Consider the following 21,526-nt stretch of genomic DNA (forward strand, 5'->3'; position numbering starts at 1 on the left):
ATCGCATCACTGACTCAATGGACATGGGTTTGAGTAAACTCTGGGAGTTGGTGATGGACAGGGAGGCCTGGCATGCTGCGGTTCATGGGGTCGCAAAGAGTTGGACACGACTGAGCGACTGAACTGAACTGAACTGAACTGTTCTAAAATTTTTCCAGTTCTTTGAATATGCTATAGTCTTTCTTCCTTCTGTTCCTTTTTAGCACTGGTTGTTCTCACTGCTGGGAATATCCTTTATCCATATCATGTTGATTCCTATTAAACTTCAGGTCTTAGATCTTAAGTCGAAAAATCAACTCTTGTTCATTGCCCCTCCTATGATCTCTCCTGTATACTCTAAATAGTACTGGTCATACTGGTGTGATTTAACACACACATATATATCACTAGTTGCCTATACACACACACACACACATACATATATATATTTATTCACACACATACATATATATATTTATTCACACACACATACATATATATATTTATTCACACATAAAAAGACTGTGTCTCAAAAAAAAAAAAAAAGACTGTCTCTCTTGTTCACTGTTATAATTCCCAGAAATGAGCACACTTAGTACACAGTAAAATTCAATAAGAATTTGTTGAATGAAAGGGAAAGTTTTTAAAACGTTCTAATTTTGTTTCAACTCTATTGACCTTGGAAATCAAACAGTATATTATGGAAAATATTGTCTCTATAGACATTTTCATGGACTAAAAAATAATAAAAAGTTATGTGTTTTGTAGTTTTAGCTACATTCTCACATTTTGCTGATGTTTTTATAGAACTGTAATTTGGAGACCAAAACCTATAAAGCCTTTTCGGCAAAGGTCCCCAGAAGAGCTACATTAAGTAGTGGGATAACTTTTTAAATAATCTCCTCTTTCATGATCTTTTTATAAAACTCTGAAACCATGAGCCCTCTAGTATTTAAAGAGCTAGAGCTGACACAACCTTTTTACATTTTGTAAGAATATGAGCAGTAGCTTGAACACAGAACAGTAACAAAACAAAAGGTGTTTATTTTGGCTCCAAGTCAGCCAATAAACCTTTTATATTTCTCTTTTTATTGGTAAGACTTAGACATTAAAAAAAATTATCTCTGTTTCAATCTTTTATACATTTACTCATCTTGCAGTTTTGAAAAGCTGAAGAATTTAAATGTTGACTAGTAAAGTAAAATGGAATGAAAAATATGCAGTGCTTTCAAATTAATCTGAATATTATATTAGTAAAATATATTTGAAATATATGAAACTTTCCAGATTAATCACTGCAATGGCTCCCAGCACCCTAGAAAATTAATACCAAAAAATTTTAGGCTAGCATACAAGGCCCTCTAAAATCTAGTCCTAATCAATGTTTCAAAGTTTTCTTTCTCTCTTCTTACAGATCTTCTGCTTGTTACTCTAATGAAAGTGACCAGCCATTTGCTATACCAGAACATGTGCATGCATGCTCACTCGGTTGTGTCTGATTCTTTGTGACGCCATGGACTGTAGCCCACCAGGCTTCTATGTCCACGGAATTTTCCAGGCAAGAATACTGGAGTGGGTTGCCATCCCCTACTCCAGGAGAATCTTCCCAACCCAGGAATCAAACTCGTGTCTCCTGTGTCTCTTGCATTGACAGATGGATTCTTAACCACTGCGCCACGTGGGAAGCCATATTAGAACAGTGAAAGTGAAAGTGAAGTCGCTCAGTCATGTCTGACTCTTTGTGACCCCATGGACGGTAGCCTACCAGGCTCCGTGGTCCATGGGATTTTCCAGGCAAGAATACTGGAGTGGGCTGCCATTTCCTTCTCCAGGGGATCAGAGTAGATGCTTAAATGTTAGTTAGATATCAGAAACTAGGTTTGTATTAATCAATGTAAGTAAAATTTGCAGAGTCTTAATCTAGACCAGTGTTTCTCAAACTGCTTGCATCAGAATCACCTGGCAGGCTTGTAAAATTCAGATTTCTGGGCTCCACCCCAAAATCTGGTGCAGCTGGTTTGGGTTGCAGTCTGAAAACTTGCATTTCTAACACATTCCCAGATGATGCTGATGGTCCAGGAACCAGACATTTTGAGAATCACTGGTTTGCTTGTTGACTGCAACTAAACTTGAATTGAGCTGCCTTTGTTCAACACAAGAATGAATCTTTGAAAAGTAAGTCAGATTATACCACTTTTCTGTTCAAATATCTATGCTGGTTCATCATTTCACTTCAGGTAAAATGTGCTGTGCTTTCAGTGGCTTACAGGCCCACATTATTTGCCTCATACCTCTGGTCTCATCACCTGTTCCCCCCAAATCCCATTCTGATGCAGCCACGCTGACCTCCTTGTTTTCATTTTGACACATTAAGCACCTTCATGTCTGAGGACATTCGCTCTGGGTGTTCCATCTGCTTAGATTTTCTTAAATATTTGGCCAACTTTTTTACTATCTTCGGTTCTTTGCTCAAGTCTCACCTTCTTAGTGATGAAGCCTATCCTCATTCAATACTGCATCTTGTCTATGTTCTCACTTGTATCAGTGAGAAGCTAAAAAACCAAACTTACAGGAATAGAGAACAGATTGGTGGTTTCCATAGGTGGGGAATGAGGGGTTGTTAGGGCAAAATAGGTGAAGATGGTAAAAACAACAACAACAACAACAACAACAAACTTCCAGTTATAAGATAAATAAGTTTTGGAGATATAATGTACAGCATGATAAGTACAGTTAATACCATACTGTGTATGTGAAAGTTCCTAAGAGAGTAGATTATAAAAGTTTTCATCATAAGGAAAAAACTATAATTATGTGAGGTGATAGATGTTAACTAAACTTATTGTGATCATTTCACAATTATATATACATATACCAAATGATTATGCTGTACATCTTAAACTCATATAGTGCTATATGCCAATTATTAAATAACGAAAGTGAAAAATAATACTGCATCTTGTCACTCATCTTCTCATTCCAAACCCCTGGCACCTCGGATCCTTCTTAACTTGTTTGATTTATACTTCTTTGGTGATGTTATTAATAGCACTTACCATCTTCTAACATATTTACTATATACTTCATTTATTAATTTTATTTATTGGTTTTTATTAGTTTTTATTGGAGCATAGTTGCTTTCCAATGTTATGTTAGTTTCTGCTATACAGCAAAGTGAATCAGCTATACGTATACATAGCCCCTCTTTTTTTGGATTTCCTCCCCATTTAGGTCACCACAGAGCACTGAGTAGAGTTCCCTGTGCTATAAAATGTTCTCATTATTTGTGTATTTTATATATAGTATTACTAGTGTATATATGTCTGACCCAACCTCCCAGTTCATCCCACCCTCTTCCCTGTTCGGAATCCATGCATTCGTTCAAGGCTATGGTTTTTCCTGTGGTCATGTATGGATGTTAGAGTTGGACTGTGAAGAAGGCTGAGCGCCAAAAAATTGATGCTTTTGAACTGTGTATTGGAGAAGACTCTTGAGAGTCCCTTGCACTGCGAGGAGATCCAACCAGTCCATTCTGAAGGAGATCAGCCCTGGGATTTCTTTGGAAGGAATGATGCTAAAGCTGAAACTCCAGTACTTTGGCCACCTCATACGAAGAGTTGACTCATTGGAAAAGACTCTGATGCTGGGAGGGATTGGGGGCAAGAGGAGAAGGGGACGACAGAGGATGAGAAGGCTGGATGGCATCACTGACTCGATGGACTTGAGTCTCAGTGAACTCCGGGAGTTGGTGATGGACAGGGAGGCCTGGTGTGCTGCGATTCATGGGGTCGCAAAGAGTCGGACACAACTGAGCGACTGATCTTATCTGATCTGATGTCTCTATTTCTGCTTTGCAAATAAGATCATCTATACCATTTTTCTAGATTCCACATATATGTGTTAATATACAGTATCTGCTTTTCTCTCACCGACTTACTTCACTCTATATGACACTCTCTAGGTCCATCCACATCTCTCCAAATGACCCAATTTCATTCCTTTTATGACTGAGCAACATTTCATTGTATATATGTACCACATCTCCTTTATCCATTCCTCTGTTGATAGATATTTGGGTTGTTTCCATGTCCTGGCTATTGTGAATAGTGCTGCAGTGAACTTGGGGGTGCCTGTGTCTTTTAGACTTATGGTTTTCTTTGGGTATATGACCAGGAGTAGAACTGCTGGGTCATATGGAAGTTCTATGTTTAGTTTTGTAAGGAACCTTCATAATGTTCTTCATAGTGACTGTATCAATTTACATTCCCACCAATAGTTCAAAAAGCTATACAAATGAGAAAATAAGTAAAAATGTCAGTGTTTGCAGATAACATGATACTATACATAGAAAATCCTAAAGTTACTACCAGAAAACTACTAGAGCTAATTAATGAATCTGGTAAAGCAGGATACAAAATTAATGCACAGAAATCTGTTGCATTCCTACATACTAACAGTAAAAGATCACAAAGAGAAATTAAGGAAATAATCTCATTTATCATTCCATCAAAAAGAATAAAATACCTAGGAATAAACGTACCTAAAGAAGTAAAGGACCTGTACTCAGAAAACTATAAGACACTGGTGAAAGAAACCAAAGATGACACAGAAGGTGTTTTTGGATGGGAAGAATCAATATTGTGAAAATGACTGTACTACCGAAAGCAATCTACATATTCAATACAATCCCTATAACAGTATCTTTCTGAAAATGTTGCCCATTGCCATGCAAGGTAGTAAACTAATTTCCTGTTTTATCTGCTTGTTAGTGCATATATTCTTTCTTTTAGACATTTTTACTAGTGGTCTGAAGATGTGAAATACCCCCATACACATATATATTTAAATATATCCTGTACAAAATGGTGCTGGGGCTGAATATGTTTCAGGTTGAAAAATTTCATAAGCAGACCCTTCACTGAGCACACAGAGTTAAGGAAACTACATGTTAGTCCCTAAGGTACTATGGATTTTAAAGGAGAAATTATTTTTGTTATAAGGTATTTTTAATCAATAAAGAGTAGATCTTATAGGACAACAGTTTATACTAGTTTTTCATTTCTTTAGGACTTACTATACAAGAAACCTGCTAAACACTCCACATATTTTAGGTTATATAGTTCTCATTACAACCTTGTGAGTAGAAAGACATTGGTGTCCAAAGACCTTCAACAGTTGGCATTGGGTTACACAACTGTAAGGGGCAGGGTAAGTTTCTGTTCTAGATCTGTTTGAATTCTACTAAAATGAAAGTCTGATGGTTGGGGCATGTAGAAGGGAGGCTCAAGTATATGTGTATCAGTTCAGTTCAGTCGTTCAGTCATGTCCGACTCTTTGCGACCCCATGAATCACAGCACGCCAGGCCGCTCTGTTCATCACCAACTCCCAGAGTTCACCCAAACTCATGTCCATCGAGTTGGTGATACCATCCAGCCATCTCATTCTCTGTTGTCCCCTTCTCCTCCTGCCCCAATCCCTCCCAGCATCAGGGTCTTTGCCAATGGGTCAACTCTTCGCATGAGGTGGCCAAAGTACTGGAGTTTCAGATTCAGCATCAGTCCTTCCAATGAACACCCAGGACTGATCTCCTTTAGCATGGACTTGTTGGATCTCCTTGCAGTCCAAGGGACTCTCAAGAGTCTTCTCCAACACCACAGTTCAAAAGCATCAATTCTTCGGCTCTCAGCTTTCGTCACAGTCCAACTCTCACATCCATACATGACCACTGGAAAAACCATAGCCTTGACTAGATGGACCTTTGTTGGCAAAATAATATCTCTGCTTTTCAATATAATATCTAGGTTGGTCATAAATTTCTTTCCAAGGAGTAAGTGTCTTTTAATTTCATGGCTGTAATCAACATCTGCAGTGATTTTGGAGCCCCCAAAAATAAAGTCTGACACTGTTTCCACTGTTTCCCCATCTACTTCCCATGAAGTGATGGGACCAGATGCCATGATCTTCATTTTCTGAATGTTGAGCTTTAAGCCAACTTTTTCACTCTCCACTTTCACTTTCATCAAAGGGCTTTTTAGTTCCTCTTCACTTTCTGCCATAAGTGTGGTGTCATCTGCATATCTAAGGTGATTGATCTTTCTCCCAGCAATCTTGATTACAGCTTGTACTTCTTCCAGCCCAGCATTTCTCATGATGTGCTCTGCATATAAGTTAAATAAGCAGGGTGACAATATACAGCCTTGACGAACTCCTTTTCTTATTTGGAACCAGTCTGTTGTTCCATGTCCAGTTCTAACTGTTGCTTCCTGACCTGCATATAGGTTTCTCAAGAGGCAGGTCAGGTGGTCTGGTATTCCCATCTCTTTCAGAATTTCTCACAGTTTCTTGTGATCCACACAGTCAAAGGCTTTGGCATAGTCAATAAAGCAGAAATAGATGTTTTGCTGGAACTCTGTTGCTTTTTCCATGATCCAGCGAATGTTGGCAATTTGATCTATGGTTCTTCTGCCTTTTCTAAAACCAGCTTGAATATCTGGAATTTCACGGTTCACGTATTGCTGAAGCCTGGCTTGGAGAATTTTGAGCATTACTTTACTAGCGTGTGAGATGAGTACAATTGTGTGGTAGTTTGAGCATTGTTTGGCTTTGCCTTTCTTTGGGATTGGAATGAAAACTGACCTTTTCCAGTCCTGTGGCCATTCTGAGTTTTCCAAATTTGCTGACATCTTGAGTGCAGCACTTTCACAGCATCATCTTTCAGGATTTGAAAGAGCTCAACTGGAATTCCATCACCTCCACTAGCTTTGTTTGTAGAGATACTTTCTAAGGCCCACTTGACTTCACATTCCAGGATGTCTGGCTCTAGGTCAGTGATCACACCATAGTGATTATCTTGGTTGTAAAGATCTTTTTTGTACAGTTCTTCTGGGTATTCTTGCCACCTCTTCTTAATATCTTCTGCTTCTGTTAGGTCCATACCATTTCTGTCCTTTATCAAGCCCATCTTTGCATGAAATGTTCCCTTGGTATCTCTAATTTTCTTGAAGAGATCTCTAGTCTTTCCCATTCTGTTGTTTTCCTCTATTTCTTTGCATTGATCGCTGAGCAAGGCTTTCTTATCTCTCCTTGTTATTCTTTGGAACTCTGCATTCAGATACTTATATCTTTCCTTTTCTCCTCTGCTTTTCACTTCTCTTCTTTTCACAGCTATTTTTAAGGCCTCCTCAGGCAGCCATTTTGCTTTTTTGCATTTCTTTTCCATGGGGATGGTCTTGATCCCTGTCTCCTGTACAGCATTTCTTTTCCATGGGGATGGTCTGGATCCCTGTCTCCTATCAGACACTCTGTCCATCAGATCTAGTCCCTTAAATCTATTTCTCACTTCCACTGTATAATCATAAGGGATTTGATTTAGGTCATACCTGAATGGTCTAGTGGTTTTCCCCACTTTCTTCAATTTAAGTCTGAATTTGCTAATTCACTATGTTACAGCAGAAACAAACACAATGTTGTACAGCAATTATCCTCCAAATAAAATTAAAAAATTAAAGTCTGAATACAGAAATAGCATTTAGAATCAAATCGCATACTGGCCAGAGAAGCTCAGAGGGCTCAAACATACCTTGTACACACCAGGACTGGAGACCCCACAGAGACTGAGACAGAACTGTGTTTGGGTGTCTCCAGAGGAGGTACAGGTCAGAAATGGATTGCTTCAGGGGCAGGGGCTCTGGGTGCACTAGACCTGGGTATGGCATAAGCCCTTTGGGAGGAGGCTGCCATTAACCCACCATAGAGTCGCTAGATCTTACACACGACTGGGGAAACAGACACTCAAAGGGCACAAACAGAATCTTGTATGTACCAGGACCCAGGAGAAAGGAGCAGTGACCCCACAAGAGACTAACCCAGACTTGCCCATAAGTGTCCAGGAGTCTCTGGTGGAGGCGTGGGTCGGCGGTGGCCTGCTGCAGGATTGGGGACACTGAGTATAGCAGTGCGTGCATGGGACCTTTTCATTACCTCCACCATAGTTTGGCCTCAGGTCAAATAATACCAACAAAGGTCCGTCTAGTCAAGGCTATGGTTTTTCCAGTTGTCATGTGTGGATGTGAGAGTTGGACTGTAAAGAAAGCTGAGCACTGATGTTTTTGAACTGTGGTGTTGGAAAAGACTCTTGAGAGTCCCTTGGACTGCAAGGAGATCCAACCAGTCCATCCTAAAGCAAATCAGTCCTGAATATTCACTGGAAGGACTGATGCTAAAGCTGAAACTCCAATACTTTGACCACCTGATGTGAAGAACTGACTCATTTGAAAAGACCCTGATGCTGGGAAAGATTGAAGGCGGGACGAGAAAGTGACAACAGAGGATGAGATGGTTGGATGGCATCACCGACTCAAGGAACATGAATTTCAGTAAATTCCAGGAGTTTGTGAGGGACAGGGAAGCCTGGCATGCTGCAGTCCATGGGGTCTCAAAGAGTCGGACATGACTGAGTGACTGAACTGAACTGAACTGAGTACAGAAAAAAAACAGGAGTAAAACAATTCTTGGAGAAATATTGTGACGTAAATCAAAGTTTGGGGCTTAGTGTTGAAAGTGAGCTGTTCCACATTCTATCTTCAACAATATAAGAGAAAAAAGCCTGTTAACAAGCCCACTCATATTTCATGTAAATACCTCTTGCCTTATGTCAAAACTGTTTTTTCAAGAGCAACAGAATTTTTCCTTTAAATTAAAAACAAACTCAAGATTTTAAATGATTGTTTCCCATTGTATTGTTCCTTTCCTGTCTCTGTTTTTTGACCTAGCGTAGAGTCCTTAGTGGGAAAAGGAAGGGCATGATCATTCATCTCCATTAACAGTCTTGAGTGGTTTCTGTGATCTAATCATCTGAGTCAAGAGACATGTAAATGCTCATGTAGTTAGAGGAACTATTCATCCACACTGGACTTTTACTTAAGCTCTGTCTACATCCTTCATAGTCATGTTTCAGAGAATGTCTCATTAACTGGGCAGATCTTTGAGAATTATACTCTTTCTTTGGAAAAAAACCTCTTATTGGATTTATGCCAACAAAAAGCAGAACCCATTCTTTAATAGTTTAGTATTTGGAGGGAATGTAAGGAATTACTGTTATGTTCTAAATTCATTTATGATACCATGGTACCTTACAGCAGAGTCAACCAGATTGCATTCACAGTGGAACCAAAATCTGTCATTTTTCAGATGTTCAAGTTCACTGCAGACATGAAAACAAGAATGACCCAAGTGCAGATAACCACTCTTTATTTCATCAGTTTGAGTCCATTATTGTCTGTGTCCTACTCATATATTTGGTCTTAAGAAAATTTGAGCACTGCAGAATTAATGCTTTTGAACTGTAGTGGTGGAGAAGCCTCTTGAGAGTCCCTTGGACTGCAAGGAGATCTAACTAGTCAATTCTAAAGACAATCAACCCTGAATATTCATTGGAAGGACTGATGCTGAAGCTGAAACTCCAATACTTTGGCCACCTAGTGAGAAGAGCTGACTCATTGGAAAAGACCCTGATGCTGGGAAAGATTGAAGGCAGGAGAAGGGGATGACAGAGGATGAGATAGTTGGATGGCATCACCAACTTGATGGACAGAAGTTTGAGCAAGCTCTGGGAGTTGGTGATGGACAGGGAAACCTGGCGTGCTGCAGTTCATGGGGTTGCAAAGAGTTGGACATGACTGACCGACTGAACTGAGCTGAAGATAATCTTAAATATATCTTCCTTTTGATCATTCTTTTTTCCCTGTTATTAGTCATCTTGTTTTCCAAAATATGGTGCTATAGGAGACAATTTTATTTCATGGAGAGTGAGTAAGGAGATTGTTTTTATGACTATCGTACTGTGCCCACCTGACAATTTTTACCCCTTATCAATGAAGTTAACTGAAGTGTATGAGTGGATTGTCTGAGAATTTCATGACCTCTCTCCCTTGGGTGAGCAAATGAAGGATGCAGTGTCATCTCTTTTGTAAGAATCAAACTTTTCCCCCCATAACCATGAGTTCACTTACATTTGCAAGCATCTGGGGCAGAGAAAGGTCTTCGGAGGTCCCAGTAGAAGCCTGGCTTACATCGCTGGCAGTGTTGACCTTCTGTGTTGTGCTGACAGTCATTGCAGACGCCGCCACTACGATTCCCTGATGCCTCCCACACATTAATGTCAAAGTGACAGGCGTCAGCATGTCCATTGCACTTGCAGGCTGGGGGAAAGAAGAATCAGAGGAAAACAAAGAATTAAAAATAAAATGACAGTTTCTCTAGTATTCAGTTACAAGTAGGGCAAATTGACTGCTAAATTTTTTTAAAAATTAGTTTTTTCAGATTCATAAGTAGAAAACAGACTTGTGGTTGCCAAGAGGGTGCGAGGATGGGGAAAGAATAGAGTAGGAGTTTGGGGTTAGCAGATGCAAACTATTACATATAGAATGGATAAACAATGAGGTTCTACTGTAATAGCACAGGGAACTACATTCAATAAACTGTGATAAACCATAATAGAAAAGAATATGGAAAAAAGAATACATGTGTGGTGTGTGTGTGTGTGTGTGTGTGTGTGTGTGTGTGTGTGTCAAGTTGCTTCAGTCGTGTCCGACTCTTTCGTCCCTTAAAGACTGTAGCCCGCCAGGTTCCTCTGCCCATGGGATTCCCCAAGTAAGAATACCAGGATCGGTTGCCATTCCCTCCTCCAGGGATCAAACCTGTGTCTCTTATGCACTGGCAGGCGAGTTCTTTACCACTAATGCCACCTGGGAAGCCTTATGTATGTAAAATTGAATCACTCTGCAGAAATTAACACAACATTGTAAATCAATTGTACTTCATTTTTTTTTAATTTAGTTTTTTGAATAGTATACATTTTCACAATACAGGAGTCAAAACAGTGTAAGCAGGTTTATATATTAAGAACTCTAGTCTCCCCATCCCTATTCACCCTGTTTCCTCTGGCCCTCAGTAGTTTCTTTCCTTTCTTCCTTCCTTCTCTTTCATCCTTCTCTCCCTCCCACCTTCCTTCAAACCTAGAAGGAAACCTCTGGTGCACAGGGGTTAGTAACTTGGCAGATAGATTGATTTGCCTTTCATGAAGTACTGTTCTTCAGTTATTGTACTGGTGAGTATGAGGTGGTCTCCTAAAGAGGCCTTAATTTTCTTATGGGAGAGGCTTGCAAGTTTCTTATGTAACAGATTCTCAAAGTCATTTCTAAGATTATAGTAAGTAGCACCAAGTGACAAGTCTCTGTGTTCTATATGTATTTAGACACGCAGCTGGTTTCTGTGGAAAGGGTCATAATGGCACTCTAGGAATTCGGAAGAAATTCTTTAGATTCTCTTGATTGATTTAGAATAAGGATCTGAACTTTTTCCTGGAGGTCAGCTGTATTTGAAAATGTTTTTGCTATTGTTTTTCATTGTTTCCTTGATGTGTTATGATATTTTGACCAGATTCATAGTCTTTAAAAAGCATACTATAAGATAATTTAAGATTTATGCTTAGAGGAAATCCTGTACATTTCCGTGAAACTAAAATAAATCAGTTATGATTCCAAATTACCTATGGGAAGAGACTTCCCACAATTTTACCCACTGTATTTGCCTTTAAATCCTAGTAAAGTTGAAGTTTGTTAGTGTAAACATTGTTATGGGCACGTGCATTTCTCGGTGCCTGTATATTCATGTGTGCTTCATTTTTAATTGCAAAGAAAAAAATGGTTCACATTCCCATATTTTTTACTCTTCTATCTAATCTCAAACCTCAAACCCAAAGTCAGCCATGACAGTGTTAGTCTCATTCTTGATGAACTGGCATAGTTTCAAATCTAATTTGTTTTTAAAAGTATAAGTGAAGAGACAGGCATTATGGTATTCTAGAAAAAAGTATTTAATTTGGAGTCTGAAAACTAGGGATCAAGTCCTGACTCTATCATTTACTAACTTTGGCAAGATACTTAAAATTTTATTGGACCTCAGTTTACTGATCTCTAATATGGGATTAGGAGAAGGTGATGGCACCCCACTCCAGTACTCTTGCCTGGAAAATCCCATGGATGGAGGAGCCCTGTAGGCTGCAGTCCATGGGGTCGCTCAGAGTCGGACATGATTGAGTGACTTCACTTTCACTTTTCACCTTCATGCATTGGAGAAAGAAATGGCAACCCACTCCAGTATTCTTGCCTGGAGAATCCCAGGGACAGGGGAGCCTGGTGGGCTGCTGTCTATGGGGTCGCACAGAGTCAGACACGACTGAAGCGACTTAGCAGCAGCAGCAGCAATATGGGATTAACACCACCTACTTTATAGGATTGTTTTGAGAACTGAATTCAAGATACCTATTTTCATTATTATAATTCAGTATCTGTGAACTCTAAACCTCAGTTGCTCTGTGTCTGGCCATGTTTTTATTATGTCAAACTCTCAAGAAGGGTGCTCAGGTTCAACATAGAGTCCCAGCAAATAAGCAACACATTTTTGGCAAAACAGTCATACCAGCGACTTTGCAAGCAGTAATTGTTTCCTGAGCACTGAAGAATTGATGCTTTTGAACTGTGGTGTTGGAGAAGACTCTTGAGAGTCCCTTGGACTGCAAGGAGATCCAACCAGTCCATTCTGAAGGAGATCAGCCCTGGGATTTCTTTGGAAGGAATGATGCTGAAGCTGAAACTCCAGTACTTTGGCCACCTCATGCGAAGAGTTGACTCATTGGAAAAGACTCTGATGCTGGGAGGGATTGGGGGCAGGAGGAGAAGGGGACGACAGAGGATGAGATGGCTGGATGGTATCACTGACTCGATGGACATGAGTCTGAGTGAATTCTGGGAGTTGGTGATGGACAGGGAGGCCTGGCCTGCTGCGATTCATGGGGTCGCAAAGAGTCAGACACGACTGAGTGACTGAACTGAACTGAACTGAACTGAATTGTTTCCAATGGCTGAAGTCACAGTGGGCAGTGATATGGGCTATGTTTGTGTAGGTTAGCATCTGTAACCTACCACTTAATATTGTGTTTCTCAAGACAACAAACGAGAAGTCTACAGATGTTTACTTAACAAAGAAGACTTCTGAGTCTGTGGACTTGGTACTTACTTCTGCACTCATTTGGAGACCCTGTTTTTCCATCAGCTGCCTCCCAGGGGCGGTCGTTATATAAAGGTGCACAGTGTTGGCAGTGGGTGCCCGCTGTGTTGTGCTTACATATACACTTTCCATGGACCTGCAAAGAAAAGTAAGAGCTAAGAGCACAAACAACGCTAGGAAAGAACATTCTTCCCACAAGCTCATCTCGTTCATTGGCTTTAGCCATATGCCATTCATTCACTTGAAGATATTAATCATCAAGATGAGAGATCCTTTCTTTGGTTTGTCTTTGCTGTTAATTCAAAAAACTACAAAATATATATTTTCTTGACAGCAGGATACATGACCCAAATAAGCAATTCTGAGATAATTGCTAGGCATTTACTTAAATTTTTAATACTTCAAATTTTTTTTTATTCTTTACACAAAAGTGATACATCTTCAATACAGAAAATGTAGACCTTTCCATGTCATTAAATGTTTTTGTACAACACCCATTTAATGATTTCCTTGTACAATATACAGTTTATTTGACCAATCACCTATTTTTGGTTATTTAGGTTTTCATATATTTTTATACAGTATATTTTAATTCTATAATTAATATCCTTGTAGCTATTGTGTACATCTTCATTTATTTGGAATGTGTTTTCTAGAAGTAAAGTCAAACAGTCATCATCTGTATATTTTTAAGGCTTTGAAGACATTTTGTCATAATACTGGGCATTTTCTTTTAATCCCATAATTCAGAGTAGCTGAGGGTTTTAAAAATAGTATTTCTCACAAGGAAAAATATTTTAGTGGAATTGTTGCAGGAAGGGGGACCCCTTCCAGGGCCCGAAACTGGGCTCTTGTCTAACACTCGGAAAAGAATTGTCCAAGGAGACACATGTGCTGACAAAACAAGAGATTTTATTGAGAAAGGGCACTCGGGTGGAGAGCAGTAGGGTAAGGGAACCCAGGAGAACAGCTCTGCCACATGGCTTTTATGGTGATAGTTTATGGGGTTTTATGGGTTTTATGGGTTTTTATATGGTTTTATTGGGTTTTATGGTGATGGGATTAGTTTCCAGATTGTCTTTAGCCAATCATTCTGACTCAAGAGTCCTTCTTGGTGGTGCACGCCTTGTTCAGCCAAAATGGATGCCAGAGAGAAGGATTCTGGGAGGTGGTCGGACCTGTGGTGTCTCCTTTTGACCTTTCCCGAACTCTTCTGGTTGGTGGAGGCTTATTAGTTCTCTGTTCTTTACCAGGACCTCCTGTCGTAAAACAACTTATGCAAATGGTTACTATGGTGCCTGGCCAGGGTGGAAGGTTTCAATCAGTGTGCTGCCCCTAACAGAATTATTTGGGATCTGAGCATTTTATGAGAATTTTAATATTTTGTATTATCTCATCAATAACTTCTAAAAATTAGTATTTGGGATCATCTGGAATACTTCCTAATAACTAAGTTTGCCATGAATTCCAGTACCACAATGAATTTATTGACACATGATATCATGACTGTACAAACGAACGTTTTTTGAAGTAGCTCAGAGACAGAGTCCCAAACTTGGATCTATGAAGTATTGTTTGTTTTTTCTTGAGAAACAGTATAAAAAATAAATCAATGCAGAGGTAATAAGTTATATCAACCATTTATAATTATTTAATGAATACCTACTAGAGAAAGTTGCTATATTAGGCAATGTTTGATACACAAAGCGTTACAAAACATGATTTCTGTCTTTAAGCAAAGTACAATGTAGCTGGATAAAAAAGATTTACATAAAAAAATTATGCATAAACAAGACAATAAATAAATACCTAAGAAAGAAAATTATGTTGGAGTTCAAAAGATGCAGAAATCACAGTAGATTAACAGTGACTAAGGACTTTATGAGACAGACGGGCGTTGAAGTTGGGCAGTATTTCTGACAGGCAGAAGGGAAGAGACTTTCCAGGAAGAGGAAACAAAATTAACGAAGCTGTGGTTCTGGGAGGTTACAGAAAATCTATGAACAAAGTTTATTTCAATATATCTGAAATATTCTGACTGCGATGATAAAGGAACTACTAAAAATGAGACGTACTTAGACTGGCCAGAAATAAAATTAATCTTAGGGTTCAACAAATGTGGAAATAGCTACAACCAATACATTGAGGTATTACTGCTTGACCTAACTTAACACTTGAGAAAGTTGCGTTGTCTACCCAAAGTCTCCTTTCTCTTTTCATTCTCTTGGAATATATTTCTTTGGTTCCACTGGTAGAGGCGCTCTGGGAATAGCATATGCATTATCCAAGTGTGTTATGTGACTACTGTGGACCTTTATGTACACATAAAATTCAAGTGCAGGAATTATTCAGGGCTTGGAAGTCCACAGGCTACTTGTGAATGAATCACATGATACCTAAGAGCCATCTTGCTAAATTTAGTTTCTATGTATTATAAACAAAGGTTTTTGTGCTTAATGAAAATGAACTATAGCTGTCCTTTTAGTTCTTAGGGATTAGCTAGGATATAGATTTTTTAAATGGTAGAATTGACTCAGAGTGCAATATGTTACAAAAATTTTTGTTGATTTTCTTTATAGAAACTCAGCTAATATTATAGATTCAATGTATTGGTTTTGTTCTTGGAATGCCCAAGCATGAGATGAATTATAGTTACCTTTTTTCTTGGGCTTTTCTTTGTGAAAAGACTTGTTTATACAACAAAGCTAGGACTTGTTTATACATAAAGTCCCATGGAGTTGTTAGGAGTTTACTATACATAACTATTCACACATCCAGCTAAGAGCTAAAGACAACTTTGCACTTAAATTTGGAGAGCTGCAGGAATTCAATGTTCACTACTCTATAAGAATGAGGTGTTTTCATCCTAGCTCCTGAATATCTAATTTTTCATATATTCTGGTAGAAATGTTCTAGTCCAACTGCTTTTTATTAAATCTTTTAAATTCAACATTCTTATCATCATGAAAAAAAAAATTCTATCAAATAACTCCTACAAGGTAAGATTCTTTTTCTTAATTGAAATATAGTTGATTTACAATGTTGTATTACTTTCTGCTATACAGCAAAGTAGTTCAGTTATGCATATTCATATTCTTTTCCATTATGATTTATCACAGGACCATGAATATAGTGCCCAGTGCTATAAAGTAGCTTGCTGTTTATCCACCCTGTATATAATAGCTCGTATCTGCTAGCCCCAAACTCTCACTCCTTCCCTCCCCCACACCCCCATGGCATCCCAAGTGTGTTCTCTCTATGAGTCTGTTTCTGTTTCATACATAAGTTCATTTACGTCATATTTTTTTAACTAAAAATTTTTTACTGGAGTATAGTTGATTTACAACATTGTGTTCCAGGTATACAGCAAAATGAATCAGTTATATATAGGTGTGTGTATATATATATATCCAGCATATATATATATATATATACCTCCAGCACTGCAAGCGGATTCTGCTGCAAATTATTGCTATTTTTCTTTAGAGAAACTAAACTATCATTATAAGTCAGTTTATCAGGTTTGGTCTTGGAATGCCCCAGGGCTGTATGTAATTTCACCCAACTCTGGTTAGTCCTGGTCCACAAATTCCAGAACTCAGGAGACCAAAGACACTTAGGGAACCTCATCAAACATTCACGTGCATCACAAGATGATGTGGACCGGTCAGTTCCCTCTGGAGTAAGGATCTCAGAGCACTTCCTTGCACCCACATGCAAGGATTGGGATGAACCTCCCGGGGTCTGAAAGATGCCAGCCCAGCAAATATTTCTGCACACAGAAAAAGTCAAGGAACTGTCATTTTGAGAATTACTAAAAATAGTTGTAAATCATTACCTAGACCATTTGAAACAAGAAATCCTTTCTCAGCGATACAACTGTTACTGTTCAAGCTTGAAAGATCACCCACTATTTGATGCTTGTGAAAAATGTGCAAGTGAAACTAGGTCTTCACTGGGGAAAAAAAAAACAGAAAAAGGAAACTTTAGTAACAAGTTAAACAAAGCTCTTGTTTGGTACACAAACATAAACTAGATAAAGAGCAGGAAAATGGGATTATGTATTTAAGGCTTAGTTGAAAAAGAGAGGTGTCTGGCTGTGTAACTGGGAAATGAGAATTCATCTTTAACAACAAATCTACAACCCTAATTATACAAGAGTTATACCTTGGCATTTTTGATAGTCTATGAATTTCATAAACCCCTCCATTATACTGAGAGTACATTTCTCCATTGATGTCAAAAGTTTCTTACTATATCCCATACAGGGAGGGAATCATACAAACTTTGAATAAGAAATTTAAGGGATTACTAGAACAGCTTGCTCATGAATACCTGTCTACTTTGGTGACAAATATGATATATTAGAGGTAAATAGACACAGAAGAGAAAATACTGCTCCTTCATATGTAAGGCTCTAAGAATCTATGTGGGAACAAAATGAGGAAATTATTATCTTTCAAATTTGTCATTGTAAGATAACCCATCTTGCTTAGAAAAGCTCATTTTTAATTGTTCTTTGGGGGCAGAAGGCCCTCTAGTAGTCAGCAAACATAGACTTGAAGAAATTGTCCATGGCAGGAGGTTGTGAGAATCTGGCCATTGGCAATGTTAAGCATAAGGGTTGGACAATCGCTTATCAAGATAGTGTAGAATATTTAAACATTAAATGGAAGATTGGCTTTGACAACTTTTAAGGTCCTTTTAGTCTTAAGGTGATCAGTCCTGGGTGTTCTTTGGAAGGAATGATTCTAAAGCTGAAACTCCAGTACTTTGGCCACCGCATGCGAAGAGTTGACTCATTGGAAAAGACTCTGATGCTGGGAGGGGTTGGGGACAGGAGGAAAAGGGGATGACAGAGGATGAGATGGCTGGATGGCATCACCGACTCAATGGATGTAAGTTTGAGTGAACTCCGGGAGTTGGTGATGGACAGGGAGGCCTGGCATGCTGCAATTCATGGGGTCGCAAAGAGTCGGACACGACTGAGTGACTGAACTGAACTGAACTGAGTCTTGCTGCTGCTGCTGCTAAGTCGCTTCAGTCATTTCTGACTCTGTGTGACCCCATAGACAGCAGCCCATCAGGCTCTGCCGTCCCTGGGATTCTCCAGGCAAGAACACTGGAGTGGGTTGCCATTTCCTTCTCCAATGCATGAAAGTGAAAAGTCAAAGTGAAGTTGCTCATTCATGTCCAACTCTTAGCGACCCCATGGACTGCAGCCTACCAGGCTCCTCCATCCATGGGATTTTCTAGGCAAGAGTACTGGAGTGGCTTGAGGTTCTATGATTCTAAGGCCTGCCTCTGTGTATTGTGAATACTGCCTGGTTGAAGGCAACTACCCATAATCCTTTCTAAGCTACCAAATAAGCCTTAAATGTCATATGGCAGGTCCTATTACCATTTCACCAAGAGTGTTTCCAAATAATGTGAAAGTCAAATAAGGGAGAGTTAGGAGAATATCTCTCCTTTTTAGCAGGCACTACCTGATGTGGCAGAAATGAAAAAGTAAATGTTAATAGTCTCTGAAGATGGATTTGCATATGTCGATAATGAGTATACCAAAACTAAAATAAGTTTCATTCTTTCTGATTTTTCTCTTACTGTTTTCCTCCTTCTGTACTGCATTTTCCCCATTGCTTATGAGAAAAGTAATCAGACTGTCATTCTAGCACCTGCCTTCCAAATAAAGGTATATTTTATCATCAACAGACATTCATTATAATGGAAATACCAAAGCAAATAATAAATATGGTTAAAGCTTTGGAAGACTCAAATTAACTGAATTCTTTTATCAATGTCTGATAAAATTTGCTTCCCAGCTGCTCTCCAAGAAAGAAAGAACCAACTATTGTTCAAGTCCTACTACAATTTATAATGAAAGTTAGTGGGAAAAAAAAGATTTTACAGCCAAGTATTCAGAAATTCTTCAATTTCATCAATTGGGTACTTTCCTTGGGCTCCTGTGCCATTATTGTTTTTATATACATGATTTTATTTTCTTTCTTTACCATTCAACTTTGAATTTCAATGGAAAATGAATATCCTTTCATACCATCATTGGAACTTTAAAAAATGTTTGTGAAAAGAGAACACAAACAGTGCCCATTCTATGATCCTAAGAAAATTGCCCTCTTAAAGGCAGCTATGGCAATTCACAGACCTTCATTTAGCGCTGATAAATGATTTACAAAAGTGGAACAGTGCTTTGCAGCAACTTTAGAAAAGATGTAAAGGCAAAAAAACTGATTTAATTTCTAAAGAGATAGTATGTCCCTTTTAGAGAAAAGGATTAGCTTCCAAATGAATGAACTTCTTATGTATGAAAAGAGATAAATTCTAACAATGGGCTAGCCTGTTAGAACCTGCTCCTCTTAAGCAGGACAAAAACAGTCACCACAATGCTACAGCACAAACCCTTGACTAGAAAGCACTGTGAGGAAAACATTCTTTTCATTAACAAATAAAATCTTTCTCTACCTCTATTAAAGGTATGCATATTTCAATTTAACAGAAGTGGGAGTTCTATGGTGAACATGTAGCACAATAATTGAGTTTGGTAAAAGGAGGCTTGAAACATAGTGTTAGAATGGAGTAAAATGAAGACTGAATATTTCAAACCCTTGCCCAATAATATATATATCGCAGGATTGTAAGCAGTGGAAAAGCTCTACAATCTATTCTTTGGTCTATACTTGAACACTAGAGAAAACAGGTCTTGTAAGAAAGCATGAGCAATAAAATAGGTATAGAGCAGAAACAATTATGATTAAAGAATGAAAATCAGCCACAGGAGACTTCTCTCTTCCCAGTCAGCCTGTTGCCTGAAATTCTTCCTATCAGAACTCATTCCTTTAGGCCCTGAATATCGTTTTAGGTTCAAGAGCTCCCTACAAAAAGGGACTTAAGCTCAGAAACCGAAAATCCTTAAATTATTAGCAGCAAACATATCAGCAGGGATTATAACCATCTGTTCTCAATTTTAGAACTGTACTCAGAGTTGCCTAAAGAAGGAAGTAGCTTTCTGGTGGAGGGAAAGGGAATGTCTAAAGAGAGGGAAGGAGCCAAAGATAAACTGTCCCTACTGCACTAAGGTGCCAAGTAACTGGCTGACAAACCTGGAAAAAATGCATGGGGCCAATGCAAATTTCATAACAAAACTGCATTTAAGTACACTGTATGGTAATCATGTGTTTATATACATCTCTCTGATAGATTGTAAGCTCTTGCAGGGAAGAAACTATGGCTTAAATTTCTTTGAATCCTTATTAACTGGCATATAATAGGTTTTCAATTGATATGTGTTAATTTTTTTCATTCAGCCAATATATATTCAATGGAACATGGAGAACCTTAGTTATTGAGTTTAAGTCCATTTTCAAAACTTCCCAAGAAGAAAGGGTGCTAATTATTCATTTGAAGTGGGAATGGGGTACTTTTGTTTGTCACCAAGCAGGATTTGGGACAGAACAGGGTTGAAAGATATTTAGCTTTGTCCAGAGCACTTTTGGACAAGTCACACTGGTAAATATGATGCTATGTAGAGAGTTACTGTAAGCCTAAGGCATAAGGTTAATCAGGGAGGGAAATGAGAATAAAGATGAAGATGATGATGATAAATAATCAAAATAATAGTAGTAGTTAATATTGATTAGCACTTACTATGTACCAGGTGCTGTTCTAGGCACTGTATAAATATTAATTCATTGGATTTACACAAGAACCCATAGTATTTTAGTTGCTAAATCGTGTCCAACTCTTGCAAGCCCATGGACTATAGCCCTCCAGGATCCTCTGTCTGTGGGATTTCCCAGGCAAGAATACTGGAGTGGGTTGCCATTTCCTTCTCCAGGGGATCTTCCCAACCCAGAGACTGAACCCAGGTCTCCTATATTACAGGCAGCCTCCTGCATTGCATGTGGATTCTTTACCAACTGTGCCACCAGGGAAGCCCCATAAGAACCCTATAAGGTAGGTATAACTATTGCTGTCATTTTACAAATTAGAAAACTGAAGCTTAAGTAATTTACCCAAGAATTCTATAGCAGTCTGACTCCAGAGTCACCATCCTAACCCTTAAATGACCCTGGGGAGTAGGATTTTTGAGAGATCTACTTTGGCCAAATATCTTCAGTGTGTTAAATAATATTGATGTTTCAAACCAATTTGTCTGTCCTTGAAGAGTTCCTCAGGATGAAGGTTGGTATGGACTCAAAGTGAGTCATTTCAAGGGTATTCTGTTCTTGAATGGATTATTTGTCCTCTTCCTCTGAGAAGCCTAGCAGTTTTGGCAATGGGTGAATATAGGAAGATTGGCCCCATTTCCCACGCCTGGCATCAATAAGTTCAGGGCATGTAGGAGTAGAGAATATTTTTAGATTCTTATTGGTGCAATGTAAAATCTATCTGTACCTTGGAAATTCTGATGCCTCCTAGGGGCATTTGTGGGCCACTGCAGGTGTTAACAAGTCTTAGAAG

At 38.7% G+C, this 21,526-nt stretch overlaps 1 protein-coding gene and 1 long non-coding RNA gene across 7 annotated transcripts in view; one reads left to right on the forward strand and one right to left on the reverse strand.

Annotated features, from left to right (window-relative positions):
- Positions 1-21,526, reverse strand: part of NTN4 (netrin 4) — a 139,189-nt gene that overhangs the window by 51,555 nt on the left and 66,108 nt on the right. For all 4 annotated transcript variants that reach the window (XM_061416958.1, XM_061416956.1, XM_061416957.1 and 1 more), the window contains 2 exons: positions 13,058-13,184; positions 9,991-10,179 (listed from right to left, as the gene is read on the reverse strand). In XM_061416958.1, coding sequence (XP_061272942.1) covers positions 9,991-10,179; positions 13,058-13,184 — 316 coding nt within the window. The remainder of the gene's footprint in view (positions 1-9,990; positions 10,180-13,057; positions 13,185-21,526) is intronic.
- LOC133247757 (uncharacterized) overlaps positions 1-21,526 on the forward strand; it is a 72,723-nt gene that overhangs the window by 30,185 nt on the left and 21,012 nt on the right. For all 3 annotated transcript variants that reach the window (XR_009736483.1, XR_009736481.1, XR_009736482.1), the window contains one exon: positions 20,948-21,019. This is a non-coding gene — a long non-coding RNA (uncharacterized LOC133247757). The remainder of the gene's footprint in view (positions 1-20,947; positions 21,020-21,526) is intronic.

Source organism: Bos javanicus, chromosome 5 (genome assembly GCF_032452875.1).
Source record: "Bos javanicus breed banteng chromosome 5, ARS-OSU_banteng_1.0, whole genome shotgun sequence".
NCBI lineage: Eukaryota > Metazoa > Chordata > Mammalia > Artiodactyla > Bovidae > Bos > Bos javanicus.